At 42.2% G+C, this 27034-nt stretch overlaps 2 protein-coding genes and 3 long non-coding RNA genes across 20 annotated transcripts; 3 read left to right on the top strand and 2 right to left on the bottom strand.

Annotated features, from left to right (window-relative positions):
* Positions 3793-11324, top strand: LOC110434680. 13 transcript variants are annotated; one of them, XR_002452310.1, is made up of 6 exons: positions 3793-4536; positions 4689-4744; positions 4869-5054; positions 5153-5220; positions 6371-6513; positions 6622-11324. It is a non-coding gene; the product is annotated as an uncharacterized LOC110434680 (long non-coding RNA). The 13 variants fall into 13 exon arrangements; XR_002452303.1 differs by having other exon boundaries at positions 5153-6513; XR_002452309.1 differs by having other exon boundaries at positions 3795-4536; positions 4869-6513; positions 6622-6724; positions 6858-11324.
* On the bottom strand, positions 12562-18591 carry LOC8073790 (mitochondrial substrate carrier family protein B). 3 transcript variants are annotated; one of them, XR_002452297.1, is made up of 8 exons: positions 18149-18590; positions 16081-16166; positions 15787-15994; positions 15467-15593; positions 15197-15381; positions 15003-15122; positions 13744-13859; positions 12562-13330 (listed from the first exon to the last, which is right to left on the bottom strand). XR_002452297.1 is itself a non-coding variant. In XM_002451762.2 (7 exons), the coding sequence occupies exons 1-7, from the start codon at positions 18293-18295 to the stop codon at positions 13193-13195; spliced, it is 1011 nt and encodes a 336-aa protein (XP_002451807.2). In that variant the 5' UTR covers positions 18296-18587; the 3' UTR covers positions 12562-13192. The 3 variants fall into 3 exon arrangements, 2 of the variants coding, with proteins under 2 accessions (XP_002451807.2, XP_021314949.1); XM_002451762.2 differs by lacking the exon at positions 13744-13859 and having other exon boundaries at positions 18149-18587; XM_021459274.1 differs by lacking the exons at positions 12562-13330; positions 13744-13859 and adding an exon at positions 14433-14935 and having other exon boundaries at positions 18149-18591.
* On the bottom strand, positions 20865-22272 carry LOC8085542 (inorganic pyrophosphatase 2). Its single transcript, XM_002451761.2, has 3 exons — positions 22075-22272; positions 21649-21978; positions 20865-21552 (listed from the first exon to the last, which is right to left on the bottom strand). The coding sequence occupies exons 1-3, from the start codon at positions 22240-22242 to the stop codon at positions 21109-21111; spliced, it is 942 nt and encodes a 313-aa protein (XP_002451806.1). The 5' UTR covers positions 22243-22272; the 3' UTR covers positions 20865-21108.
* On the top strand, positions 21356-25824 carry LOC110434559. The gene is made up of 2 exons (XR_002452074.1): positions 21356-21438; positions 25575-25824. It is a non-coding gene; the product is annotated as an uncharacterized LOC110434559 (long non-coding RNA).
* Positions 22537-23010, top strand: LOC110434558. 2 transcript variants are annotated; one of them, XR_002452073.1, is made up of 2 exons: positions 22537-22629; positions 22803-23010. It is a non-coding gene; the product is annotated as an uncharacterized LOC110434558 (long non-coding RNA). The 2 variants fall into 2 exon arrangements; XR_002452072.1 differs by having other exon boundaries at positions 22538-22629; positions 22800-23010.

The following is a 27034-nucleotide window of genomic DNA, read 5'->3' as shown; positions in this document are numbered from 1 at the left end:
TTGACGAGACGAATCTTTTGAGCCTAGTTAGTCTATGATTGGATAATATTTGTCAAATACAAACGAAAAAGCTACAGTGTCGATTTTGCAAAATATTTTGGAACTAAACAAGGCCTAAGAGTTCTTTTAACCGTTTAGCAAAATTTGTTTATCAAATCTTATTGTTTGTCAACTTCTAAAATAATATGAGGAAAAAAATCTCATCACCAACGGTTTGACAAATTTTATTTCTAAAAACTTAAAAACTTGCTAACAAAACAAAGAGCCTCGTTAAACGAATAAAGAGACCCGCTAAACGAACAAAGAGCCCCCACTAAGTATGAGGAGAAAAACCGATGCTAAGCATAGAGCCCCGCGCGTATATTTGTGCGATAGACAGGGAGATATGTCAAGTCGAAAATAATAGAGAATTGGGATGTTTCTTTATTTTGCTAAAAAAAATTATAGATGAAAAGTCATTTGCCAAACTATTAAAGATATAACATATTATAAATCTATATAAAGAAAGATATCGATAATACCATACACAATAAGTAGCATAAGATTTAGCATGAAATATTTTACAATACATCTATTTAATGTCATAAATTTGATTATAGTTTGATAAAGTTTAAAATAGTTTGACCAAAGATAGAGTAAGATTTTTTCCAGCAACCATAAAGTAGTAAGTACTCTCTCAGCTATAAATTATAAGTTACTTTAATCTTTTTAGTTCATCATTTTTTATGCATTTAGATATTAGTGATTAGCAAAATGGATATAAAAATTAAAATAGCTTATAATTTAAAACAAGGGGAGCGCGCTTCTCGTTTGCCTATTTCTTAGCTTGTTTCGTGACGCTTAACTTTGGCAGTGTACCGCTAATCTTCGCTAAAGCGTGCCTACCACGATAACGGGGTGAACAAAAATGGTTATTAAATTTGTGATAAAATTTGTATGCAAAGAAAAATAACGACGTGTTTAGTTTGAATCATCCCGGATAAAAGAAAACCTAGACAGCAATGGCAACCTCAGCGACATACAAGTTTTGTTAGCATCACTTTCCTTTTCTTGAAACAGGAACCAACAACAATAAGTCTAGAAAATGAACTAGGCCTTGTTTAGATAATTTTTTTTTTGAATTTCGCTACTGTAGCACTTTCGTTTGTTTGTGACAAATATTGTCTAATCATAGACTAATTAGGATCAAAAGATTTATGTCGTAATTTATAGGCAAACTGTGTAATTAGTTTTTGTTTTCGTCTATATTTAATGTTTCATGGTGACGTGGAATCTTGAAAACTTTTTGATTTTCAGGGTGAGCTAAACAAGGCCCTAGCATTACAGTATTCTAATTTTCTCTTAACATTTTAAGGATAAAATCTAATTTTATATTAAATCCTTTTCATTTATCAACTAATTATTATTAATTATGTTAATGATAACATTTTATTAGGAAATAGAACCGAGGATATATGTGCTTTTTATATTATTTATTTTAAAATTTCTAGGACGCGAGTCCCCTTTTCCGTTTCCATTTTTCACCGCTGATGCAGATGCAGAGTGCACGCCTATGCCGCCTGCACCGGGCACTGCACTGCATAATCCACTGCAAGAAGCCTACGGACCGTATAGCCTGCGCCCTCACCTCCCTCGCTCACTGTACTGCTCCCTAGCTACCTGTGCAGTGCAGGCTCAGGCCCTCTGCTGCACCTGCACGCATACATTATTGTTGCCTTTCTGCACACCGTATTTATTTTTTTTGATAAAAACTTAGCAGCATATTCGTTTGAGCTTATCTTTTAATTATTCAATACTTCGTAATAAATCAACTAATAATACTTTAACATGTTTGGCGTTTGGAGATATGATTTTAGGCCTTGTTTAGTTCCCAAAAAATTTTGCAAAATTTTTCAGATTCCCCGTCACATCGAATCTTTAGACACATGCATGAAGTATTAAATATAGACAAAAATAAAAACTAATTGCACAGTTTGGTCGAAATTGACGAGATGAATCTTTTGAGCCTAGTTAGTCTATGATTGGATAATATTTGTCAAATACAAACGAAAAAGCTATAGTGTCGATTTTGCAAAATATTTTGGAACTAAACAAGGCCTTATTAGGCCTGTTTGATTACCCGTGTTAAACTTTACTCCATAGTCCCTACACATTGAATGTTTAGACACATATATAAAGTACATAAAATATTAAATATAGAGTACGTATTTATAAAACAAATAACACCACTAAAGAATAATTTGTGAGACGATTTTTTAAGTTTACTTAGTCTATAATTAAACAATAATTATTATAATTATAAATATATATTACCTATTAAACTTTAATCTCTCCGACCAAACACCCTCTGCTAACTGAAACAGGATATCATTAGCTGTACTCTCTCGGAGTACTCTCTCGCGTGGCGTCTCCACCGTTTCATAGACCAGTAACGGAAAAAAAAAATAAACGACCCTCTAATATACTTAGTTTTGATGATTATTACTAATATGATAGCTATTGCAAGAAACAGGCTAGTGAGAAGGTTTAGCTCCGAAGATGAGAAAACATAAACTTTGGTGAACAAACACCTAACAGAACGCAGCGAAGGCGAAAAAGAAACATCAAGGCAGAGTACTATCTTTTTTCTTGATTCCAAAATGTATGGTTTTGTAGAATAGAATTGGTAGAAGGGTGCAGACTTCTAAACATCATACCGGGTAGCATTGTACATTTTATTTTAATTTTAACCTAACAATCCGGAGGCTCACGCCGCGCAGGCAGACCGGCCACGTCGCCCAAAATTCTCTGATTGGGCCATCTCAGCGCCACCTCACCTCCTCCTCCTCCTCCCGTTGGTCCACCTCAGCCTCTTCCTCCTGTGGACACAAATCGGCCACGTCCCTCTTCCACGGAAAAAAAAATCTCGGGCTCTCTCTCCCGTCCCTTCTCTCTTCACTCCTCCCTCCTCCTGACGCCGCCACCAGGGGTGACCGCGACGGCGATGGGCGCGAGCGGCGCGCCGCGGCCGCCCTCCTCCTCCTCCTCCTCCTCCTCCTCCTCCTCTTCTTCTTCTTCTTCTTCTTCTTCTTCTTCTTCTTCTTCTTCTTCTTCTTCTTCCCTCCCTCCCTTTCCCTCAAGCGACGACGGCGGGGCACCAGGTGATGGCGCGGCCTATATGTGAGGCCTGACGACCCCCTCCCTCTCCTCAATCCTCCGTGATGCCTCATTGATGCCACCTCCCGCCGCGACGCCTGCGCTCCTCCTATGGGCGAAACCCTAGCTGTCATGCCGGATGCGCCAAACCCTACAAAATTCTCTGATTGGGCCATCTCAGCGCCACCTCACCTCCTCCTCCTCCTCCCGTTGGTCCACCTCAGCCTCTTCCTCCTGTGGACACAAATCGGCCACGTCCCTCTTCCACGGAAAAAAAAATCTCGGGCTCTCTCTCCCGTCCCTTCTCTCTTCACTCCTCCCTCCTCCTGACGCCGCCACCAGGGGCGACCGCGACGGCGATGGGTGCGAGCGGCGCGCCGCGGCCGCCCTCCTCCTCCTCCTCCTCCTCCTCCTCCTCTTCTTCTTCTTCTTCTTCTTCTTCTTCTTCTTCCTCCTCCTCCCTCCCTCCCTCCCTTTCCCTCAAGCGACGACGGCGGGGCACCAGGTGATGGCGCGGCCTATATGTGAGGCCTGACGACCCCCTCCCTCTCCTCAATCCTCCGTGATGCCTCATTGATGCCACCTCCCGCCGCGACGCCTGCGCTCCTCCTATGGGCGAAACCCTAGCTGTCATGCCGGATGCGCCAAACCCTACAAAATTCTCTGATTGGGCCATCTCAGCGCCACCTCACCTCCTCCTCCTCCTCCCGTTGGTCCACCTCAGCCTCTTCCTCCTGTGGACACAAATCGGCCACGTCCCTCTTCCACGGAAAAAAAATCTCGGGCTCTCTCTCCCGTCCCTTCTCTCTTCACTCCTCCCTCCTCCTGACGCCGCCACCAGGGGCGACCGCGACGGCGATGGGCGCGAGCGGCGCGCCGCGGCCGCCCTCCTCCTCCTCCTCCTCCTCCTCTTCTTCTTCTTCTTCTTCTTCCTCCTCCTCCTCCCTCCCTCCCTCCCTTTCCCTCAAGCGACGACGGCGGGGCACCAGGTGATGGCGCGGCCTATATGTGAGGCCTGACGACCCCCTCCCTCTCCTCAATCCTCCGTGATGCCTCATTGATGCCACCTCCCGCCGCGACGCCTGCGCTCCTCCTATGGGCGAAACCCTAGCTGTCATGCCGGATGCGCCAAACCCTAAACTTGGGCATCCCGACGCAGCGAGAGGGCCAAGCGCGGCGGCGGTCGAAACGGTGGCGCCACCAGTGCATGCTGCAGCGGGTTTTCCCCTTCTCCCTCTCTCTGTCGCGATGCCGGGCCGTACTGGCTGGCGGGTGGTGCCAGTGGCCGGCGGCGTACAACATCCTCGCAGCTAGGCAGCCGGGGTTCCGCGGCCGTAGCGGCGACGCAGGGTCATCCCTCGTCCTCCCCTGTCTCCTGCTGCTCAGGAGCCCAGCCACCAGGTACCTGACTATGGCTACTTCTCGTTCCCTATTTGTGCTTGAAGTTTGCTGTTTAGTTTGGTAGAGTCAAACATTTATTTTTTCTGATTTGTAACCTGGTATACGTATAGTTGTGGTAGATTTGCGTGCTAACTATAAGATTTTTTGTGCAGTTTATTGCTCTGTTTATTCCCCTACAAATCTGAACCTTGTTTCTGAATGTTTCATGGTAAGAAATGAACTCTTGAACTTTAGTGTTTACTTAGATTAATTTCTTTAGATTTGTTACGTGGTGAAAGTGCAGCTATGATAGATTTGCCTGCTGATTATGATTTACTTTTTTTTCTTCGCAGATTATTGTGTTGTTTATTTCCAACTGGATCAACAACTCAGTGAAAAAACATATGAACAACTCCCCCACGCTAACCATGTTGCAAACCTGGTAGCTTGGCCTGAAGTTGCGCCACAACGCTTTTGCTTACTCATTGTCTTTTTTCAGATTTTTCCCTTCAGATTAACTAATGAGCCTCTAACATCAAGTTAACTAATGATTACTATCTTCTTTCTCAACATTACCTTACAATAGTGACTCATTGTCTACTCTATTTTATCTCTCATTCTTACATTGTTGTCGAAGGTTACCAACAACGAGCTGCCTGGACAGTACCAAAATACCACATGGCCTAGCTGTTTTCTTGCAGTAAGGTATTATGATGCCCCTCTCTCTTTTTTCTTTGGTCACTTAGTCTATTTGCTTGGTTTTTTCCTTCTCGTCTTCATCTCAGATTTTGTTTTGGCTAAAACTATTGATCCATGATAATATTTGACTTGATTTGACTTACACTCTACCACATTGAATATTTGTGATATTGCCTAGCCTAGGTTTAAGATACCTCCAAATTGACTTAATTCCGATCTATGTTCAAATTGGTTGGTCCTCTGCATTGATAAGGGTCGAACAAGAGCTATGGCACATATGATTTTACCTGGTCAAGACATCAACATTATACTATTGGTAAACTATCTCTAAATTTAATTAATTAATTCTTTCCCTATACAAAGATATAGACCGTAGTCTACAACAGAAAAAATATATACCTAGGCTAATAGGAATATGTATATATTTACCTCCTTGCTTTACTGAACTCCATTGCAAAATCGTATTTACTGTTGTGCACCTGGTAAATGTAATTTGTAGGAATTATGTACTTTAACTCACAAAATGGATTGCTGCGCAGGATATAGGTTGTTTTCTTCTCAGCATGCACTGAATTTTTTATATCAGTCTATGTAGTAGCGATTCAACTATGTAATATTGTTTTATGAGCTCTTCTGTTCCTTCTATTTTCTTGCCCATCCATCTAAGGTCCGATGGAACATTTCAATCAACAAGGAACTTATTTAATTATGTACCAGTTAGCCTATAATGGAATGGATACATGGATTAGTGCTTCACCTGTGTCAATTGTTCTTATATGAGCTTCTATAGGTTTATTAATTAACTTGCCCAGACATCTACAGGTCTCATGATTGTTCTCCTGCAAATATTGGTGGTCGCATGCTAGCATGGTTATTTTATCATGAAACACTTTAGATCTCCTGGTTCCAGCTGATTTTATTGCAATACTTCGTATAGTTTCAATGATCTTCTCTATTCCTTTTATTTTCTTATCCATCCATCTAAGGTCTGATAAAGTGTTAGTCTGTAATAAAATAAACGCATGGAGTAGTGACTCAGCTATGTCAATTCTCCTTATATGAGCTTATAATCTTATATAAGTTTTTAAATTTACTTTCCCAAACATGTAAAGCTAACACCAACTTCTCTATTTCTTGACTTTTGGCTTATTTAAAGTAATCCAAGTATAGTAAAGTAATCCCACCTCAGCCACCTCAGGCCAGTAAATCTATATAAAAAAAGGATGGTCTCAAGAAGGTGGCCACCTCCGTGCTGGTGCTCAGCCAGTGCAGGCCATCTCCCTGTTGCTGGTTAAGTTGGTAAGACATTCAACACTATATCATGTTGTATATGCTGGTCCTTAAGAAATTAACATATCAACATTTTAGATATATGCTGGTCTCTAAGAACAGCTCTTTGTCATGCAGTGCCCTGAAAATTATATGGTGGTTGGTTTGCCATATAATTATTCATATTTATCATCTTTGAAATCTATGGTTTCTATCCGATGGCTGCACGAAAACACATACAGTTAAGTGTGGGTAGGTACATTCATTTTTTTTTAGAATTGGAGGCCTTTTATTTGCTTGCATACCTCATGATTTTTGTTTACTAACCAAAAATGATGAACATTTTCTTTTGTGAGCCAATTCATATTCTGCAGGCCTCTTTCCTTGTCTCAGGAATGCACTGATTCTGGTAAGTTCACATAGGTGCAGTACATGCATGAGTAGGTACATTCATTTTTTTAGAATTGGAGGCCTTTTATTTGCTTGCATACCTCATGATTTTTGTTTACTATCCAAAAATGATGAATAATCTCTTTTGTGAGCCAATTCACATTCTGCATGCCTCTTTCCTTGTCTCAAGAATGCATTGATACTGGTAAGTTCACATAGGTGCAGTACATGCATCGGGATTTTGGTTTTCAATCTTTGGAACTTAGCTTTTCAAAAACCTTTCCAGACCATAATTTGGTTTTGTCATCTGCCATTTTTATTCTTTTTCCACCCTCTTTCAGCCTATGATGAACATTTTACCCATTGCTAAACAATATGATCTGTTGTTTATTCGTGTATGAGGTACTGGGCTTATATCATACAATTTCTGAGTGTAACTCTGTTGCTGCCATGCCTAGAAGCTCAGAACTAATAAACAAATGATGGTTGGTATGCTTCTGAGGTTTAAAAAACCTATTTTCAATGAAATAATAATAATAACTTTTTTGGTAAGACGACAGATGTCATCTGCCATTTTTTTATTCTCCCTTCCCTTATTCAGCCTATGATGAAAATTTATAACCATTGCAAAAGGATATGGTCTGATGTCCATTCGCTTGTGAGGTACTGGGCATGTCTGTCACTTATTTACTCTTACAAACACAAGATGCTCCCATGTAGGGAAGGTATACACCCCATTGGTCCACCTCAGCACCACCTCGTCTCCTCCCCTCCCGTTGGTCCACCTCAACCACCTCAGGCCAGTAAATATATACTCAGCTTCAGCTTCTCATTAGTAAAAAAATTGTTTCCCATCTCTCTTCGCTTCCTCCCGACGCCAGGGGCAACGCAAGCGCAACGGCCATGACGCTGGCCATGAGCGGTGCAGTGTGGGCGCCCTTCTCCTCCTCCTCCTTCCTCTTAGGGCGGCAGTGTGGCGGGCGACAGCGACGTTTATCTCTACAAGCCCGAAGCTCACCGCCACAGGGGAAGCTATACACGTCACCCCAAAATCTCCCATTGGTCCACCTCAGTGCCGCCTCACCTCTCCTCCTCCCATTGGTCCACCTCAACCAGCATGCCTTTAAGCTCCAAGTTGGTAGACAAATGATGAGTGGTATATTTCTGAGGCTTCAAAATAAATCATATCTTCAATGAAAATATAAAAAGGATAGCTTTTTCATTACGGTACCAAAAAAAATTCTAATTCATCAGCTACAGTTTGGAGATCACTCCACGACTATACTTATTGTGTTCAATACACAATACTGCATTGATACTGCACTTATATGAACAAGTTTGTTGATTCTGTGCTATACACTTTCATTATTGTTTCCCTTCAAGTTCTCGAGCTTATTTCCATGTATATGTTACCAAATCTTGCTGGTTTCATGCCATCGAATGACATTTGCTCGATAGATTTGGGAAGGGAGACCTTATCAAGAACCCATATTTTCGATTTCATCGGTGTTTACTTTATTTCATTTTTGGTAGCTGCATCAGCACTTGATCTGGTAGTAGATTATTCTAATAAAGTAATAAAAGACCTAGTGAGTCAGCCGTTTGGTTCACAGTTGTTTATGTGTTGCTGAGTGATGCAAACTGTCATCTACCTCTTCCATCAAATTGCCCGTAGCCACATTGTACTGCAGCTATCTTTGTTTAGAAAATAACTGGACCAAAGTATGTGCTTGTGTTCTAAAATATAAGAGCAGATGTTGATTAGTCTAATTAATTTAACAGTCCCACTGAGGTCTTCTGCTTATTTTCCAAAATAGCACGCTGTCTGCATAGTGGATCCTTCAATGTTCGATATCCTATAGATTAGTTACTTTCATTTATTCATGCAGTATTGATTTTAATTCGTGTTGCTCAAGTCGTTGTTGATTTCTCCTTACTATGGTTATCTTTACCAATAGTTATAAAGAGACCAAGGGCAGCCAGTGCTTCTATGGAGATGGCAACCTTTAAAGACAATAATGAAAGATAGTGTCCTCTATGAAGCATTATAAGATCTGCATCAAGATGAAAGATCTGCAATGTTCATAGCAGCTAATTATAGTGGATAATACTTTGATGTTTACAAATTTTGGAGGACACACAACCACTGTATCTATAGTTTTGTAGGTGTTGTAAGATTGTGCTAGCAATGACAGATTATAGATAAAACATACTTAAAATGTTCAGACACCTACGATAAAGTATCAGAACATTCCATTCTACAAAGAAAAAAATATTCTGCCTCGGATCAACACGTCAGCACTTGCTATATCCTGACCACACTGACTATCTCATGCTAAGTACCACCATTGGTGCTTAACAAGAAAATTTATCACGCCACGCTTTAGTGTCTGTACTGGTACGATCACTGTCCCCCTAGAACAATAATTCTGCCCGTGTATTTTGCCAAATGGAGTACATGAGAGAAAAAGTTTTGGGAAATCGACCACACACAATGACTATATGACTGAAGCCATGTCATATTGTGTTAGTTATGTAGTTTGGTTAAATTTTGAAGGTTCAAGTAGATTATGATGCATGTCAATTACAAAATAGAAATATACTATATGCATACATTAGTGTCAATTCCTTTGCCACTTTATATTTATGGTTAATATGTGAGGTTAGTACTTTCTAGGTTTTTTCAGTGGATCAAACGATTTTGTATCAGTGTTCAGGCTATAAAAATTTCTTCATATTTGCGCTAATTTGCTAAGGTCATCAGATCCATACCTATGCTTTTAGTGTAGCATATGTGTGCTTTTATCTTACATATCTATCAGGTAAATTTCATCATTGTTTTGTTTCTAATGGTCCACCCAAAAGATTTATTTGTTTCTTATCAGAGCCGCGAGGCTCAGCGTTTGGTTACATGGTGTCGATCTGTTTTGCGGATTTGAGCCTCTAACTTCCTATTCTGAAAATGATGGGTTTCAAATCCCTTCAGGAAATACATTTTGTTTGTCCTCTCATGTTCTCATTTGTGTCATACCTATAGATGCAGTCTCCACATCGGATTGGCTCAGCAAGCTGTCCTTTATAATGTTATCTTTCGGTAAGTACATGCCTATGCCGCCCTCTTATTTTTCTTTGTACTGAATTTTAGCATACCTGTACCCAAATGGCCTTCCATACACACGACAGAAGAGGAACACCCCATGGATACTATATTTAACATGTATACTCCTTATCTGCCTCAAAATGTAATGTAATGTAATATAATATAATATAATATAATATAATACGATACGATACGATACGATACGATACGATACGATACGATATAATATAATATAATATAATATAATATAATATAATATACTATAGTATAATAATATAATGTAATGTAATGTAATTTCGTCACGTACATGACATATAGAAAAAAAGTTAAAAAAAAACAAGTAGTATTAGCGGCCTGCATATGCAAAGCTATATTCATGCTGCCTATGTCCCTGTGCTCCTTCTAGATCCGTGCCTTCGGATATGCTATTTTTCTATTAAATCCACTATTTCTGGCTCAATTTTTTTGTTTCCTTTTTCCCTTTCCCTTCAGAAACATGCGAAACTTTGGTGCTCTGCCTTTTTTCCTACATTAATTTGCTTTTACTCCTCATGACACAAATCTTTTTCTTCATACTGTAACACCTTAATCTGCTTTTACTCCCTATGACACAAACCCTTTTCTTCATAGTGTAACAGATTTGACATGTACCTTGCATGCTCTCTATGCTACTAACCATTTTCCTATGGAGCAGCAAGATCGGTCCTGCATTTGCAATATGAACAAGGCCATACTCGGTGCATAGAACAGCTCATGGTTCAACTTGATAGGTTCAACTGAACTAGACATGCCAGCCTGCTTATGAAATTTCAAAATGCTATTTTCCCAATGTATATTATTTGAAGCACCTATACTCAGCTATGTATAGGAACTGTTATAGGTCCGTCCACAGAGGTCTAAAATCATGGATGTCAACTTCTTTTGTAACCCGAGTTTATCCAGTATTACATAATACATTATTTACTATTTTGATTTCCAATCGGCGCGCAGGGCGCGCCATTCCTACTAGTACCAATTAAGGGTCTATTTGGGGCTCGGCTTCGGTAACAGCTTCTGCAAGGAACCGTACAAAACGCTCTACAAGGAGGATGAGTTATTTTTTGATAAGCAATGGAAGAGTCAGAGTCGTTTCTTGAGCGAAAACCAAAGTTGTAAACAATGACTCCTCTTGAGGAGGAGCACTTGAGGAGTCGTGTCAAACCAGCTCTAACTATTGAATGATTTTGTATGAAGCTGGCTTTTAATTCTTTTAATCCCCCTCCTCCCATATTCCTTTAGGTTCCTTACAACATCACCCTTGTATCATCAATCGATTTATATTACCTCTATTCTAAACTATAGATTATGTTGATATGTTGATAGTTGACTCTATAAATAATACCTCCGTCTACAAACAATACAATTCTAGGTGTTTTTTTAGTTAATATATGTTCAAAGTTAGACCAAATACATAGATAAAAATATTAATGTGATATTATAAAATATTGATATTTTAAGATACTTTAACTTGGTATTATGCTAGAATTACATTTTTCTATCCTAAATAGAGGAGTATATGCTTATGTATCTAAACATAACGAATATTAAAGGTGCATAACAAAAATTATATATACCTAAGCTAAAGCGAACTATTTGAGACAAAAGGGTACGAGTACCACTTCCTAGCTGTCTGTCAATAATAAAATGGGAAAAGGTTTGATTAAAGAAAAATATAGATAGATTTATCTTGCGGTTGAAGATGTTAGACTATCTCCAACAATCGTCACTCAAAATACAAAATTTATTCGTCCTTTGGATAGCGCTAAAAGCAAAAGGTTTAAAATATATTTTTAGTCTTCTCCAACAACAAAAGATAACACTTTCTGCAGATGGGTCTTGAGGAGAGAGAATACTAAAATTTAGGTTATACCTCTTCTGATATTCAGATTTAAGACCTGTTTTGGGTTTGGGTTTGAGTCTTGTGCCTTATGCAAAGTGAAATATCGAGCTACTACACATGGCAATGCAAAACTGAGGTTCTGGGATATGCAGAGCCCCGCGTGACGCGAATGATCACGCACTGCTGTAGTTAGTACATACCAGTACTGTACGTCTGTACTAAATTTTTTTTTTACCGTTCCTTCTCGGGTGAACAACTTACTCGAGTAGGCCTCGTTTAGTTGACCCTGAAAACCAAAAAGTTTTCAAGATTTTTCGTCACATCGAATCTTGTGGCACATGCATGAAATATTAAATATAGACGAAAACAAAAACTAATTACACAGTTTAGCTGTAAATCACGAGACGAATCTTTTGATCCTAGTTAGTCTATGATTGAATAATATTTGTCACAAACAAACGAAAGTGCTACAGTACCGAAAACTTTTCACTTTTCAGAACTAAACAAAGCCTAGGATTTTAACAAGCTTCAAGCGATGGTCACAGAAAGTTTTTGAGATGAACATCTAGTAACCACAATACAAAGGCAGTTGTGGTCAATATGTCAGGTATACAATTCTGAAGTCCACAGTATGCAAAGCTGAAACCTTTCTCTCTCTTTTTTTCAATCGTAAATGTAGTGGAGCAGAACACAACTTTCCTTACCCAAGTTAACTGTAAAATGTGAATGTGAATTCGATTTGGAAAGAATCCAGAGAACCAGTACAGGCTAGAGGCTACTTCCTGTAGATCATAGAGGTAAGGAATCTGAAATTTGCGAGAATCTGACCAAAATCCTAGATGCCGTGTTGTGCAACCCGCAAGAATCCAATAGTGTGGGGAATGCAAGGCATAGATTCTTTGTACTCATTGCAAAAGGGAGACGCATACATGTCGAAACCTGCAGGCTCCAACCTACTGTAAGAAGCTACCTATAGGAGATCCAAAGCATGAACACAAGCAATGTTCGCTCTGAATTCTGACTTTCTCCAAGAGCCTCTCTGTTTGACACAAACTATTCAGCTATATACAGAGTCTGCTGTACAGGGTGGAATTCCACAAAGAACTCGCTAATCCACCTGGAATTCTATTCCTCCTGTTAAATGCCGATGCTTTTCTTGGCATCAACGACTTGCTTATGGCACTTATTGATAATGGTCGAATTTATTTCCTCCAATGCATTGGAGAAGACTAGTAGCTATGGTGATGCAGCTCCAACAAAGAATGCTATGCTACACGCCTTATGAATGGTAAGGCAGAAAGGAGCATCGCATCACATCACCAAGAGAGTTAAGCCTCATTCTAACTGGAGGGGATAGGAGCTGTATTACTTCGTTCATCTGTCAAGACAGCAACAGCAGTATCCTCCCTTGATGGAACTTTTAGCCAGACCTTCATTGAGTCATAAACAGTAAATCCTATGGCTACTGATGGCACCACCTGCGAAAGCAAGTGTAAGATGTATATTTTGACAGTAAGCTCAGCATATTTGTCTTACTAACTTAAAAATGAGATATAAACATTATGTATGCAGTAATCATAAGTCATAAACTATATCATCATATACAGATCATGGGAGCACAGAAGAGAAAGGAAAACATGCAGATATGTCCAAATTAAAATAGCAGTACTAGTAAATAATGACACACACAAGCAGAACCACAGCCCTTGGTAAATAGAACATTCTAAAAACTCCATGGTTCAGCTAAATTAATTAATTGACATAAAAGGGAAAGTTCTTAAATGAAGAAAAGACTTTGGAGACTAATGACAATACACTTCTAACTTGTCCAAAGTCAAGTTCTAAAGTCAAGACAAATGGGAATTGCAGTGTTTTAACAGCTTCTGCTTACCTGCCACCAGTGGCGGAGCTAGACAAACAATGAGGGGGGTGCGGCAGTGTGGGCTTAGGCCTTGTTTACTTCCACCCAAAACCCAAATTTTTTCAAGATTCCCCGTCACATCGAATCTAGACGTATGCATAGAGTATTAAATATAGACAAAAATAAAAACTAATTGCACAGTTTGGTCAAAATTTACGAGACGAATCTTTTAAGCCTAGTTAGTCCATGGTTGGACAATAATTACCACAAACAAACGAAAGTGCTACAGTGTCACGAAATTTTTTCCTTCAACTAAACACGGCCTTATTTCACAGCAAATTACTTAGATGTATACATATATAATGCTTAGGCGATAGTGTAATTTAATAGCACTATGAGTAAGATTTTAGCATCAATAATTGAACAAAAACAATAACGATGAACATCTTTTTTTTTATTATTGAACATGAACACACATAGGAGAGTTGTGCATCTTTTGTATTAGAGCGAAAAAGAGGAGGAAAGAAACCCCATAGAAGACAACCTACTTTCTTTACTTGGAGATATAAAGAAGGTTGCACCTACCAATTAATAACAATGTGCATCAACAATGAAGTAGTGGTAACAGTGATTACCATTTACCAAAATATAGTTAGACGATGCTACAATTACAAACAAGAGATTGTCGAAATTGACAAAAAAGTGCAATCCTCAACCGATTTCTAAACTCATCTAAGCATTCTGATTGATACATTTTAGGATTACCTTTTTCCCTGTGTCGAGCAAAAACATTTCCATGTTTTTTTCTAGAATCCACAAGAATATTTAAATTCTAGTTATTTTCACTGGTCAATTTTCACAAAAAGCAGAGAAAGAATCAAACAGCCTAACCCTAGAATCCAAACAAATAATAAAGGTAAGAACCACAATACTTAGATTTATGGAAAATTGAAAGCACGGAAGGGGCAGGGCCGGGACGCAGGGCGTCACTCTTGTGTCCTCTCTCCTAGTGTTTAAGTGCTTCAGACATTAGCAAGTGGAAGCAGCTGGCCGCCCGGCCAGCATCCAGCAGCGTTGGCGTGCTGTGGGTGCAAACGTTTGGGCCGCGGGGGTGCTAATACGGTAGGAACTTGTATACTATAACATACGTCGCATTTGAGCCTGGGTGCGGCCGCACCCACGTGTGTCCCTATATAGATCCGCCCATGCCTGTCACATTTGTCTAGCAGCCAAAAAAAATCCATTTTAGAAAGAAAAAACAACTAAATGAACTTAAGGAAATATCTCACCTTTAAATAGTTGATAGATAATCCTGAGAATAGTTGTCGCCAACCTTGCTGTTTCGCTATCATAACCAGGCTTTCAAATGTTCCTCTACCTACGAGGCTGGATGATGAAAGGGCTTGAACCTGAAAATAATGTAGCACATATTATTTAGGACATATAAATGCTTTATGGCCACATGCTATGAGCAAAACAATACCTGCATTTGCCGCCTAACAACATCTAGGGGGTATGTTATTGTCTGACCTAGCAAACCTGCAACTGATCCACAACCAAGCTTTGCTATGATATCTTTTCTGTGCTCTTCAGGAACGTGGCTCTTCATCTTCTCGTAGAAGTAGAATTTAAGACCAGAGTAAGGGAAGATTCCATATAGTGAAGGAGCTGAAGAACAATAAATTTTAGTTAATAGCCGGGTGTATATCAGAAACCAGCCTTGAGAAAACAGTGAAATGCAATACATGCATACCCATGCCACGGTATATGCCTTTCAATCCATTTTGTCTGTATATTGTTTTGACACAATCCATGATCCCTTTATAAACCTGTTCAGAGGGCTTAGATTCTCTGAAACCCACATTCACTGCACCTTTTACCTGCAGAGAGGACAACTAATTAGAAAGGTATTGACAATCAAAAGAAATGGAACATATGTTCATAAGTAAATTATGCTAATCAGATCCTTGTTCAGATAATATGTTGACAAACAATACAGAAAATGTGACTTGAAATCCAACAGAAGTGTGGTTTTCCAGTTTGGGGAAGGATGCAAGAAGGATCCGAACCAACCTGATAAGCCAATTTTGTGCGGACTAGATCAAGAGGGTATGTGCATATGACAGCTGTTCCTCCAGCTATTGATCCGGCCACGAGATCAAGAACAGGCCCTTGCTCAACATTAGGAAAGCCAAGAATGATCCACCGGCGGTATTCTTCATAGGCCATATAATGCAAAGCTGCATAAGGAACAATTCGAGCAACACTAGCTCCATTTCCCCTAAGGAAAGACAATTCAGAAGTCAAGCTCAAGAGTGCAACATGTATTAGACTACCATTTATCATGCAAATTAGGAAGAGGCAAACCTGTAAAACCCTAAAAGACCTTCTGTCCGATAGATTGTTCGGAAGGATCCAATCAATCCAGAACCACGAAACTCTGCTCTTCTTGTCTGGAAGCTCCAAAATAGTTTTAAATATTAGAAGGCTACTTAATATTCATAGTGATATAGAGGAACAGGACTCTTTATAAGCGCAGGTTCAAAGCATGACAATAATTAAGTGACTTGGACTACGTCACACGTCCGATCCGGAACCCCCACGTCGAGCTGAACGGGCCAGGAGAGGCCCAGGACAGAGGCCGAGCCAGCCTGAGCCGTCTGGCGCACGACCAGGGGGATGGGCCGCCACCACCCCCTCAATCTCCCAATATCCGGGAGGATCCAGAATAAAAGGAAAGATTAGAATAAAAATAGGAAATAAATAGAAATTTGTTTAGAAAAATAGGAGATTATTTAGGAAATAGGATGGTTTTGCTTGGAAAGGAAGAGAGTCCAGATCTATGACTATGTTCGCTGGTCTGAAAAGTCATGGCTGAAATTACTGTTGGCTGATTTATTGTGCTGGCTGGCAGAAAAAGTACGACTGAAAAGAAAAGCGAACCTATTTCAATCTAAGCAAGAATAGAGCTTTACCCTTTAAAACCCTCTCTCTCTCTCTCTCATGCCGCCGCCGCCCAGCCCCTGTGCCCTCTGCCCTAGCTGCCACCCACGCCACCGCTCCCCACCACAGCCGGCCGCCAGCTAGTCACCACCCAAGCTAGCCGGACACCAGCCAGCCGCTGCCCACGCCACCGGCTCCCCACCACAGCCGGCTGCCAGCTAGCCACCTCCCAAGCTAGCCGGCCACCAGCTAGCCGCCGCACCCGCCCAGCCAGCCGCTGCAGCCGACCCCCCTGAGCAGGACCATGACAGACTATAATTCTTTCAAAGAGTGACAACAAGCAAAATTTCATGATGGCAATTTTTAGCTCCCACTGTTAGTTAAATGTGATGCACATACAAGACACTTCTGAAAGAAGAATTCCAACCATCAGCCAAACTAGCAGACAGTTATAAGTTGATATCAAGGATTCAAGGTTGCTGGAAATGTTTGCTAAGCTGTAAGACATAACTTCCTTCCCAAAAGGAGTTCTTTGCTGCAAGCCTGTAACATAATACTTCACCTGGTACTTCCAATCCCCTCCCCTGCTTTCTTCCCGTGTACATAATACTAGGGCCCTGTTTGGTTCCACCAACTAAATTTTGGCTAGCTAAAATTATTTTAGCTACTCTTAGGTGACTAATGAAACTAAACTATTTTAACTACTTTTAGTCAATGTGTTTGGAACTTTAGCTACTAAAGTGACTAAAGTTTAGCTAACTAAAATTTAGTTGGTGGAACCAAACAGGGCCTAGGTCTGGTTTTATCAATTTATTTAGTAACAAGGTAGCATGTGTATGGGAAATTCGGGATACAGGGAGTTCACCAAAGAGAGAGACAGTAGTCATCTAATATAGAATACCGAGTGGGGATCTCCTTTCATCCAAGCTCAGACTGCTACACATGATGAGCAGCACATCAATCAAGACGCTGCAAATCTTGTTCCAGTTCATATTTTATCAGAGGTTCCTGTTTAAGTTACCGATATGATGGAGCATGTTTCTACCGCATTCAATCTCAAGAACAAAGAAACCAACCACTTTCGTAAACCTGTCATGTCATATCGATCCTCCAAGTCACAATACTGCCCAAGAACAAAGATTGTGTTACGGGTTACAAAGAACCGATCCCCTCAACCTGACACCTCCATCAAACTGTACCTAGATTGTCGCATGACTGTTGAAGTTCACCTACCATTCAAGATTCCATGATCGCGCAACTTGCATCTATCTATAATTACGATAAATACTGCATCACTGTGCGCGAACGAACAAAGAATCCAGCGTCCAAGATCGGGCGAGAACAGCCGCCACACGAAAACGCATCTCAGCTCCCGGTGCCCCCAGAGAGGCAAATTATACCACGGCAACATTGAACCAAGATACATCGCTATCCGTTGCCAAAGACAAACTTGTCGGCCGCGCCAAGGAAGAGGATCGTGTGCGCAACGCACCTGGAACAGGATCTTGACGCGCTCGAGCGGCGCGACGGCGGTCTTGGCGACTCCTCCGGCGACCCCTCCGGCGAGGAGCTCCCGCACGGCGAGCGGCAGCCCGGGGCCGCTGGTCCCTTCCGCGGCCTCCCTGGCCCGCGCGTCCATGCCGCCGCCCCCCGCCCGCTTCCTCCCCCTCCCCTCCCCTCCTGTCGCGCGCGCGGCGGGAGGAGAGCGAGAGGCGGAGGCGGAGGCGACGCGAGTTTAGGTGGACGAAGAGAAGAGGAGAAGGGCGACCGCGGGGAGGAAGGCGGAAGGGAATCAGAAGAAGGCCATGAAGCGGCGCGGGGCCCCACGTGTAAGTGGGAGCGGTGCGGGGCCGCGTGGACGCGGACGCGGCGGCGGAAAGCGAAAGGGAGCCGCCGGTCAGCCGTGGCCGTGGCAGAATAGCATGCAGTTGGCTGGTGGTGGGTGGTGGGCGCGCGTAGCCGCCAAGATGGGAATGCTTTTTTATATATAAAGTGAAAATTAGACACGCATGGTTCATGCTGCCTCGATAGTTTTTGTTGTGCACGTGGTATCTCGTATGCCAACGAAAGATTCTTGTAAATAATAATGTCTAAAAGTAAATCCTAGGGTTGAAATGTTTTTAATCAATTTTAGATTTTTGAGACAAAGATGTCATTTTTAGAGTTTAGAGATAAAGATGGTGTATGTGTTCCTGCCCTTTTGCATCGATGCACATGGGCACGAATGTTTATTGCGAACTACTGTACATTTTACACCGGTGTTTGTAAATAGCGTCTGATTAAACTAGACACACTAATTAATGATGAAGAGCTCAGTGATCATCGCTGTGAATGGAAACGAGCGGGCTCGATCAAGACAAAATCAATATCATATTTTCACTTTTGCATTTTACTGCGAAGACCGTGGATGTGAATGAGAACAAGATTTATGGGATATTGAAAACAAATCAATTCTAACATGAATATGTCGATAACGGTCGAGAGACTTAGAAAGAGGAACACATAGAATCAAGAAATTGACATTAACATACGGGGATCTCTTCGAGGCGGACCCGAGTGCTTCCAATGTTGAAGTGTTGTGCACCTTTTTTTGAGATGTGCAAGAAGCAGTGTCAATGCGAAGGGCATTTCTTGAGTCGAAGTGTCACCTGTGCCTGTGCCTCTTGGTTGTGGCCTTACGCAGCTTCTAAACCTTCTAGGGCGCTTGTCTGACGCACGGTCGTTTGTATGTTTAGGCCTTGTTTAGATTTTGACGCTGTAGCACTTTTATTTTTATTTGATAAATATTATCTAATCATAAAGTGATTAGACTTAAAAAAATTCGTCTCACGATTTATAGTTAAATTGTACAATTAGTTTTTGTTTTCATTTATATTTAATGCTTCATGCATATGTCACACAAAATAATGTAACAGAGAATCTTGAAAAGTTTTTAATTTTTAAGGTGAACTAAATAAGGCCTTAAACTTTTCTAACTTAATTGAAAAAATATGTAATTTTTCCCGAGAATACGTTAACATAAATTCATGGTATATTCCCTTGCATATTCTGAGTAGATGACTTTGCGTTAGGTGCATGGTTGGCATTAGCAAAGTTGAGACAATGGACGTAGATACGTTTCGCATATCAATACGTTTCGCATAATTTCTTCGTTTCCATTGTTTTCCACGAGTCGTCGGATTTTGACCCAAGCCCATTTCTCTATTGCAACCACCGTAGGCCCAAAAAGAAAGACACAATCGACTCAATTAAAAAGGCCCAATGAAAGCTTCTCCAATGCTTGGACGTTGGGTCTATCCATGCCATTTTCAAGCCCACATTTGTAGCTCTTCCTACCATCACTTTTGTCTCGTTTTGCCCGCGTGTCTGATTTTGGTCGATTTTTAAGATGAAAGTTAATTAGGCCTTTTTTAGTTTTCTCAAATTTTTTAAAATTTTTTCGTCATATCAAATCTTTGGACGAATACATGGAACATTAAATATAGATAAAAAATAACTAATTATATAGTTTGTCTAGTCAGTTCATGATTGGACAATAATTTTCAAATACAAACGAATGCTACGCAAGGTTTTCCTTTTCGGTACGAAAAATTTTCAGCACATGCCGATAAATAAGAAATTTTAGAGATTTAGGAAATTTTAGACTAAATTTTAAAAATTCAAATTGAATTTTTTTAAAAAAATTAGTATCATCTTACTAGAAAAATTTCTAATCTATCACTCATCACGATTTATATAATATCAACGAAATAACACAATATATATCATTACGGTTGTATAGCGGGCTGACGCTAGACGAGCTGCATATGCTAGTGCTATGGAATATGTGAGTGAGAAAATTAAATAATTTTGAAAAAATTTAGGGCTTGATGAGACTAGGAAATATGGTGGGTCATTTATTGTGGTTTAGAGTAATTTTGAAGCGAAACATGAATTTAACCGAAAAATTTGACCGATATAAAAAAATTTTCGGACCTCAGCGAAAATGCGAAATTTCGAAAATTTTAGTGAAATACTTTTTAGTGAAATTTTGCCAAAAAAGAAAAGAGAGGCTACGGTAGCCAAACTTAGATTTTTTTCGCCAAGCCTTAGCCTGACGCAACGAATCACTCAGAATCGAGCAGCCCGTTTGCTTTTTTTTACCAGCCGTACGCCTGTACCTTTTCTGCCAGCAGTGTTTTTCTCTTATAATAAATTAGCCAATATTAATTTCAGCAATGACTTTTCATGGTTGGTTGGATAGTAGTACTAATATATACTTTATCATGATACATACTAGCACACTGAAGAAACCAGCAATTTAAGTGGCTTTCAGTTTCAGGCAGAGTTTCCAGCATGATGATCCAGTCGTCAGCACTCAGCACAAATCCATGGATCCTGGAGTAGTTATTACTAATACTTGTACTAATTTTGGCGCGCATTGTCCAAGCATCCACCTGTAACAGAACACGATCAGTTGGGCACGCGGACGGCCTGGGGCATGAGCGCCTCCTGACGCGGCGCGCGGCAGTCCGCCGGCACGACGACGACGGCGCCCACGCCCACACCCGCGCCAGCGCCAGCGTCTTCTTCTTCAGCGGCGGCGGCGGCGCGGGCGATCTCGCCGTCGACGATGCCGAGGAGCACCCTGGCGAGGTCCTCGAAGCCGGCCCACCCGCGGACGGCGGCGGCAGGCGGCGAGGCCGCGATGAGGTCGCACACGGGGTGCCCCGCCCGCGGCATCACGTAGTCACCCTCCCGTAGCTTCAGGGACGGGCAGTAGTCGCCCCGGCCGTCGCCCAGGTACACCACGGCCCTCCTCCTCCGCCGCCTCTTCTCGGTGCCGGCCGCCGCCGAGACGGCTTCTTCTTCTTCTTCTTCTTCTTCTTGGCGGAGGATCCTCTCCATCACCTTGCCCTAATTAAGTGACACGAAATCAATCGGCGGCGTCAAGAGCGAGCCCTGCCATGCCAGGTCCGGCAACTGATCGGAGATGCATGTTGCATGTCCCACCTTGCACATGTTGGGCGGGCAGGTCGGGAGGGTGCATCCGTGGCCGGCGGCGCCGAAGTCGTGGTAGGGGCGGATCCTGAGGCGGCCGGCGGCGTCGACGTGGGCAGGGTTGGTGTCGGTGCCGGAGAAGTAGGCGGCGAGGCCGTGGTGCGCGAGGATGGTGTCGATGAAGAAGGCGTTGGCGTCGCTGAGGACGCGGAGCTCGCACCCGAGGGCGTAGGCGGCTTTGATGGCGGCGGCGACGTGCGGCGACAGCGGCGCCGTTCTGAGGCTGCCCCTGATGTCCTCCGCCGTCTTGCCGTCCGAGTGCAGCTCGCCCATCATCGCATCCTGCATCCAGCCAGGGATGGAGATCCATCATCGATGGGTGAAATCTTGAGAGCATGCAGGAATGTGCAGCCACTGTAGCGGCATGCAGGCACTTACGATGGCGTGGTTCCAGGGGAGGTGGCGGAGGAGGTCGTCGAACCGGCGGGTGGCGCCGAGGGCGTCGACGACCCAGTTGTCGCTGTCGCAGTCGACGATGGTCTTGTCGAAATCGAACACCACAAGGGGGGCGCCGTTGCCGGTGCCGTTGCCGTTGGTCGCCGCCATTTGATTGTTGAGAGCGAGCAGAGGAGGAAAACGATGCAGAGCAGAGACTGAGACTGAGACTGAGACGAGAGGGAGCTTTGCTCTGAGCTAGGCTGAACGCGGATCCGTTGGACCGCCATTGGCGATGCATTTATAGGGAAGCTATGGCCACACCCATGGGCCATGGCAGGCAGAGGCAGCTCTCATGGCCAGGCCATGAACGACGAGACGACGAAGCGCGGCCGGAATTGGCGGATGCAATGCAACACGTATGCAGTACGTATTACGCAGGGGAGAGTGAGACGGCACTAATGCGCTCTGATGGCGTCTGCATTATTGCGTTGCGTCCACAAACTAATTCTGCTTTTTGGCCATGGGAATGATGGCCTGGGTGCACCAAAAATTCAGGTATCCATCGACTGCATTGCATTGTTCCTGTTCTTGGGAATATTCCGATCGAGAGCCATGAGCCCACGAGGCCTTTTGTTTAGTTTGTTTTCTTGCTCCATTGCTTCAGTGCAATTGCTTTTGATTTCTTGCTACGTTAACCTTTCCCGCCACCGCGCGCTCTGTTGCAGCAGGCGGTTACAACGGCCCGTGCGTACGTGTGCGTGGCAGACATGACTGGCCGGCAGTCCCAGCATTCAGGGGAAGGGGCTGTCGTGCCGTGGGGACCGGCGGAATCCAAGAATTTCCCAGGAAATTCGTTACGAAATTCCGGTCAATCAGATAAAATTGTATAATTTATGATGCTATATACGTACAATATTGCAAAAAAGTATATTTCTATATGGGACTTGCTAGCGCCCGGACATCCGATCCGGGACGCTAGCATCGGACACAGTACCCTGCTGAACCTGTCTCGGTCCACTTCGCTCCGACTCACACACATGCACGCACCCGCCCTCGATGCTGCACCCGCACTTCCTCGTGTCCGAACGCCCCCACCTCACACACGCACCTGGCCTGTCATTGCGCCCCGCTCCTTCCCCTGATCCACCTCTCTCTCTCTCTCTCTGAGTGGGCGAGACTCGGCAACCGCTCCCTAGCTTATTGTGTCCCCATCCGTCGACCCTGAGCTCGCCGTGCCCCATCCCCCGACGCTGGGCCGTGCGTTCACATCACTCAGCATACCCCATGAAATAATTGGATTCAAAATTCATCTCACGGACGAAACATTTAAAACACACTGTTGCAACATAGTGGAAAAACATTTGCAACATCCACATAAAACAATTACAACTTGCAACACGAAAGTACTTCTCGTAACATAAGACTGAAACAGTTGAAACATTTCGAACATACTCGTGCAATATATGTGTGAAACATATACAACATCCAGATTAAAACGCTTGCAACATACTCTAAACGGTTGAAATATTTTAAACAAACTTTTGCAAGCAACACGCCTCCAAAACACTTGCAAACATACTGATCTACTTTTACAACATACCTCTGAAAACATTTGAAACAGTCAAAATATACGATTGCAATGTATGTTTTTTGTCCTTCTTCCGTGCGATGCAGAGCAAGGTAGGAAACAATTGGGTCCGCCCAGCCGGTGGCAGAGGATTGTGGTGCACCCTGGTAGAGCCTAGCTGCGCCTATGCCTTCGCTTGGGTCCAGCGACGGCCCCTCTCAGCTCTCATGGCCGCTTGGCCTGGGCGTGGCGGAGGACAAGGCATGGCATGCATGGCGTGGTGCGGGGCGGAGGTGCCGGGGGGAGGGGGCGTCAGAGGGGATTGAGGTAGTGGCGCATTAGAATGGGGCGCGACGCTAGATGGAGGCGCTATTAGGGATGGCGGCGGCGGCGCAACGGAGTCGGGGTAGGCAGACGCAAGCCGCGACGGCATGCTCTAGTAAGCGAGTAGAGAGATGGGGGAAATCATATACGGGAGTAGGCCAGTTGCCTGTTGGGCCGGGCCGCTTCATGGGCTTCGGGATGTGGCATCTGGACAGTCGGACGCCCGTTCCTCAGAATTACCGTTTCTACATACATAAGTAGCTTATTTTCCCCACAAGTTCAAAGGTTTGACTCGTAATAATAAGAGGACATAGTTTTGCATCGGATCTTTAGGTTTTCTTTGGCAAACGGTTGTTCTTCAGCGCTACTTTAATATTATTTTTGTAGAATTTTTTTTATACAACAAATCAACATCGACGTCAGCGTAAGTCAAACTTAAGTGAAATGAACAGTAGTTGGAGGACCCGCTATCAGTGTAGCTAAAAGTGATATCTTGTCACAAAGTGTCTACAGTTTTTTTATACACATAATTTTGTTGGAAAATTGAACCTGGATGGCAATGCTACCATTACGAAACTGTGCCGGTAGTACTTTATTTTGGGCTATGAATTAACAACATAACGAGGTAGTGTTTTCATGGCCGAATGCTTAATTTGGTAAACTTTGGCTATGGAGCTAGCGTGATTTAATTTTGTACCCACACATCCAGACATCACCTTACGTAGCAAATTCAGTATAAAACATAGTTTGTGGCTGCTAATGGCTCAATCCTATATTCCTATATATACATACTCGATCGAGATGACCCAAATGGCATCCTCTCCTTGCTAGATCCGCCTCTCAAGTCTCAAGGAAAGGGGGAATATTGACAATTGGCATTGTCATTAGACACACTCACACACTCGAGACCAACTTTTCTATCCCATATAAATGGGGTGCTTAGAAAAGTATAACAGCCTAGCTTCTTCGCCTGCCTTAAGCACAGAAGCAAACTTGAGCACATCCTCTCCTCTCTCTAAAAAAAACTTGGCCTACGATGGTAAGACTAAGGGCCTGTTTGGTTCCTCTTGCTAAATTTTAGCTAGCTAAAATTATTTTAGCTACTTTTGGATGACTAATGAAACTAAACTATTTTAGCTTCTTTTAGTCAATGTGTTTGGAACTTTAGCTACTAAAGTGACTAAAGTTTAGCTAGCTAAAATTTAGTAGAGGAAACCAAACAACGCCTAAGAGGGGAGTCGAACTCATATCATAACTTGGGAAATGCTACTCAGACTACCTAACCAACTTAGCTAGAGGCTCTTTCACCCTCTCTCTCTCTCTCTCCACCAACATTATACAGCTTGGCAAAAGTAAACTAGTGTTTTAAAGTAAGTACCTCCCTAAGCAAAGTGAAAAAACAGTCGCAAGCACAACCTAAAGCTATTGACAGAGGCATCAACGATTTGATGGACAGTTTGGCTCATAAAGAACAATTTATGTTTGTAGTATTGTCACTACAATTTCTTTACATGCTAATCTTAGGGGAATACACATTGGCTACGGTGATATTTGGATGACTGCTACTACTAAAAAAAATATTTTGACAATAGCATTTTTTTCACCGTAGGTTTGTTAAAAACCATAGGGCCGTGAAGGAAGGGGAGGATGCCATCGTCAATCAATGAAGATGTAGGATTGGATGGGCTCGGATGGCTTCTTCAAAGGTCCTGGTGGGCTTCCTCTGGGGTTCACCGAGTTTTCAAAAACAATTATTACCACAAACTCATGATATTATTGGTGATGTAGCCGACTTTCACTGCTGGCTACAAATCACTTGCGCTAATGACTCTATAGTAGTGTGCAAGAAGCATTTCTCATATAGGTGTGTTGGTTTTTAGAGATAACAACAACTCTTTCCATATGAAAAGAATACAATTGTAGCATAGTATCAAGTTAAAGTATCTTGAGTTTAATTAATTATATAAAAAATATTATGATATTAAATAAATATAATTAGATTTGCCGTGGATATGTTTTTAAAGTATACCAACCGCGTGTGCTATTTTTAGTATAGAAAAAAGCTAGTCTAGGATAGCGGTTGCACGCGAAGATGGATTTGCATTGGCAGTTGCACATGCACATATAGGAATGGTGGTGGCCTGGTAGTAGCGTGGAGAGATAAAAATGATCAGAAATGGTCGATAGGAGGCCAAATTATTTTCATTTTTATATTTTTTTGGAAATGAAATCGATATGATATTGTCGGAAACGAATACAACGCTGATATTCTGATAATTTCAAAAAAGATAGTAGTCAATTGCAAAATGCATCAATAACAATCGGAATCCATAAGAACGATATCTAAAAAATAATAAACACTCCAACCGTAAAAAAAGAAGAGACATATAACTCGACCTATCTCATATGACAATAATAAATAAAACCATAGTTGACAAGACCACAAGTTAAAACCATAATTTACACCATCTTAGATCTGAAATAAGCTAAACTCCAGAGTGAGTTTATGTTCGTGGTTACTAGCTAGAGTCACGGATACAGTATGTGATTGGATGAATGCTTTCTTGTTCCTATGCGGATAAAATACTTGTCGTATAGTTTTTTTTCAAAAAGAAAAAACATTTGTCTTACGTGCTTGTGTGTGCAGATAGGATTTTTGCATTATATAGTCTCTAGGATTTAAGGTTTTTGAATTGGTAACTACCGACGGTACCGGCTAAATATGATAATGTTCGAAAACGGTCGGAACAGGACAAAAATATTTTCATTTTCGTTTCCAATATTTTTATCGTTATTGCTTTTGATTTTTCAGTACCACTACCATTTTCGTTTAGACCTAAAAATTTAAAAAAAAACTTAGAAATGATTTCCAAAAATTGAAAATCATTATTTTCATTTTCATCCCTAGTATGTGCTACCTAAGCTTTGACGTCTCCGACAACAAGGAGCTCTCCGGCGGGCACCTGCCGGCCGCGCGCCACGCTTGCGTCTGCAGTCATGCATGGCTTCGCCGATGTGTCGTCCTCCGGCGGCACGAGGCACAAGGCACGGATGCTCCTGCGCAGCAGA

This window comes from Sorghum bicolor, chromosome 4 (genome assembly GCF_000003195.3).
Source record: "Sorghum bicolor cultivar BTx623 chromosome 4, Sorghum_bicolor_NCBIv3, whole genome shotgun sequence".
In the NCBI taxonomy this organism is placed as follows: domain Eukaryota; kingdom Viridiplantae; phylum Streptophyta; class Magnoliopsida; order Poales; family Poaceae; genus Sorghum; species Sorghum bicolor.
Note: the sequence above shows the minus strand (reverse complement) of the source record. Positions and strands in the feature narration are given on the sequence as shown.

Excerpts from the sequence above, each read along its gene's own strand:
- LOC8073790 (XM_002451762.2), bottom strand. The coding sequence starts at position 18,295 with ATGGACGCGCGGGCCAGGGAGGCCGCGGAAGGGACCAGCGGCCCCGGG. Across the intron at positions 15,594-15,786 it reads GCACAAAATTGGCTTATCAG|GTAAAAGGTGCAGTGAATGT; the intron begins GTTGGTTCGGAT and ends TCCTCTCTGCAG. Across the intron at positions 15,382-15,466 it reads AGGCATATACCGTGGCATGG|CTCCTTCACTATATGGAATC; the intron begins GTATGCATGTAT and ends ATTGTTCTTCAG.
- LOC8085542 (XM_002451761.2), bottom strand. The coding sequence starts at position 22,242 with ATGGCGGCGACCAACGGCAACGGCACCGGCAACGGCGCCCCCCTTGTG. Across the intron at positions 21,979-22,074 it reads TCCCCTGGAACCACGCCATC|GATGCGATGATGGGCGAGCT; the intron begins GTAAGTGCCTGC and ends GGCTGGATGCAG. Across the intron at positions 21,553-21,648 it reads GCCCGCCCAACATGTGCAAG|GGCAAGGTGATGGAGAGGAT; the intron begins GTGGGACATGCA and ends TCACTTAATTAG.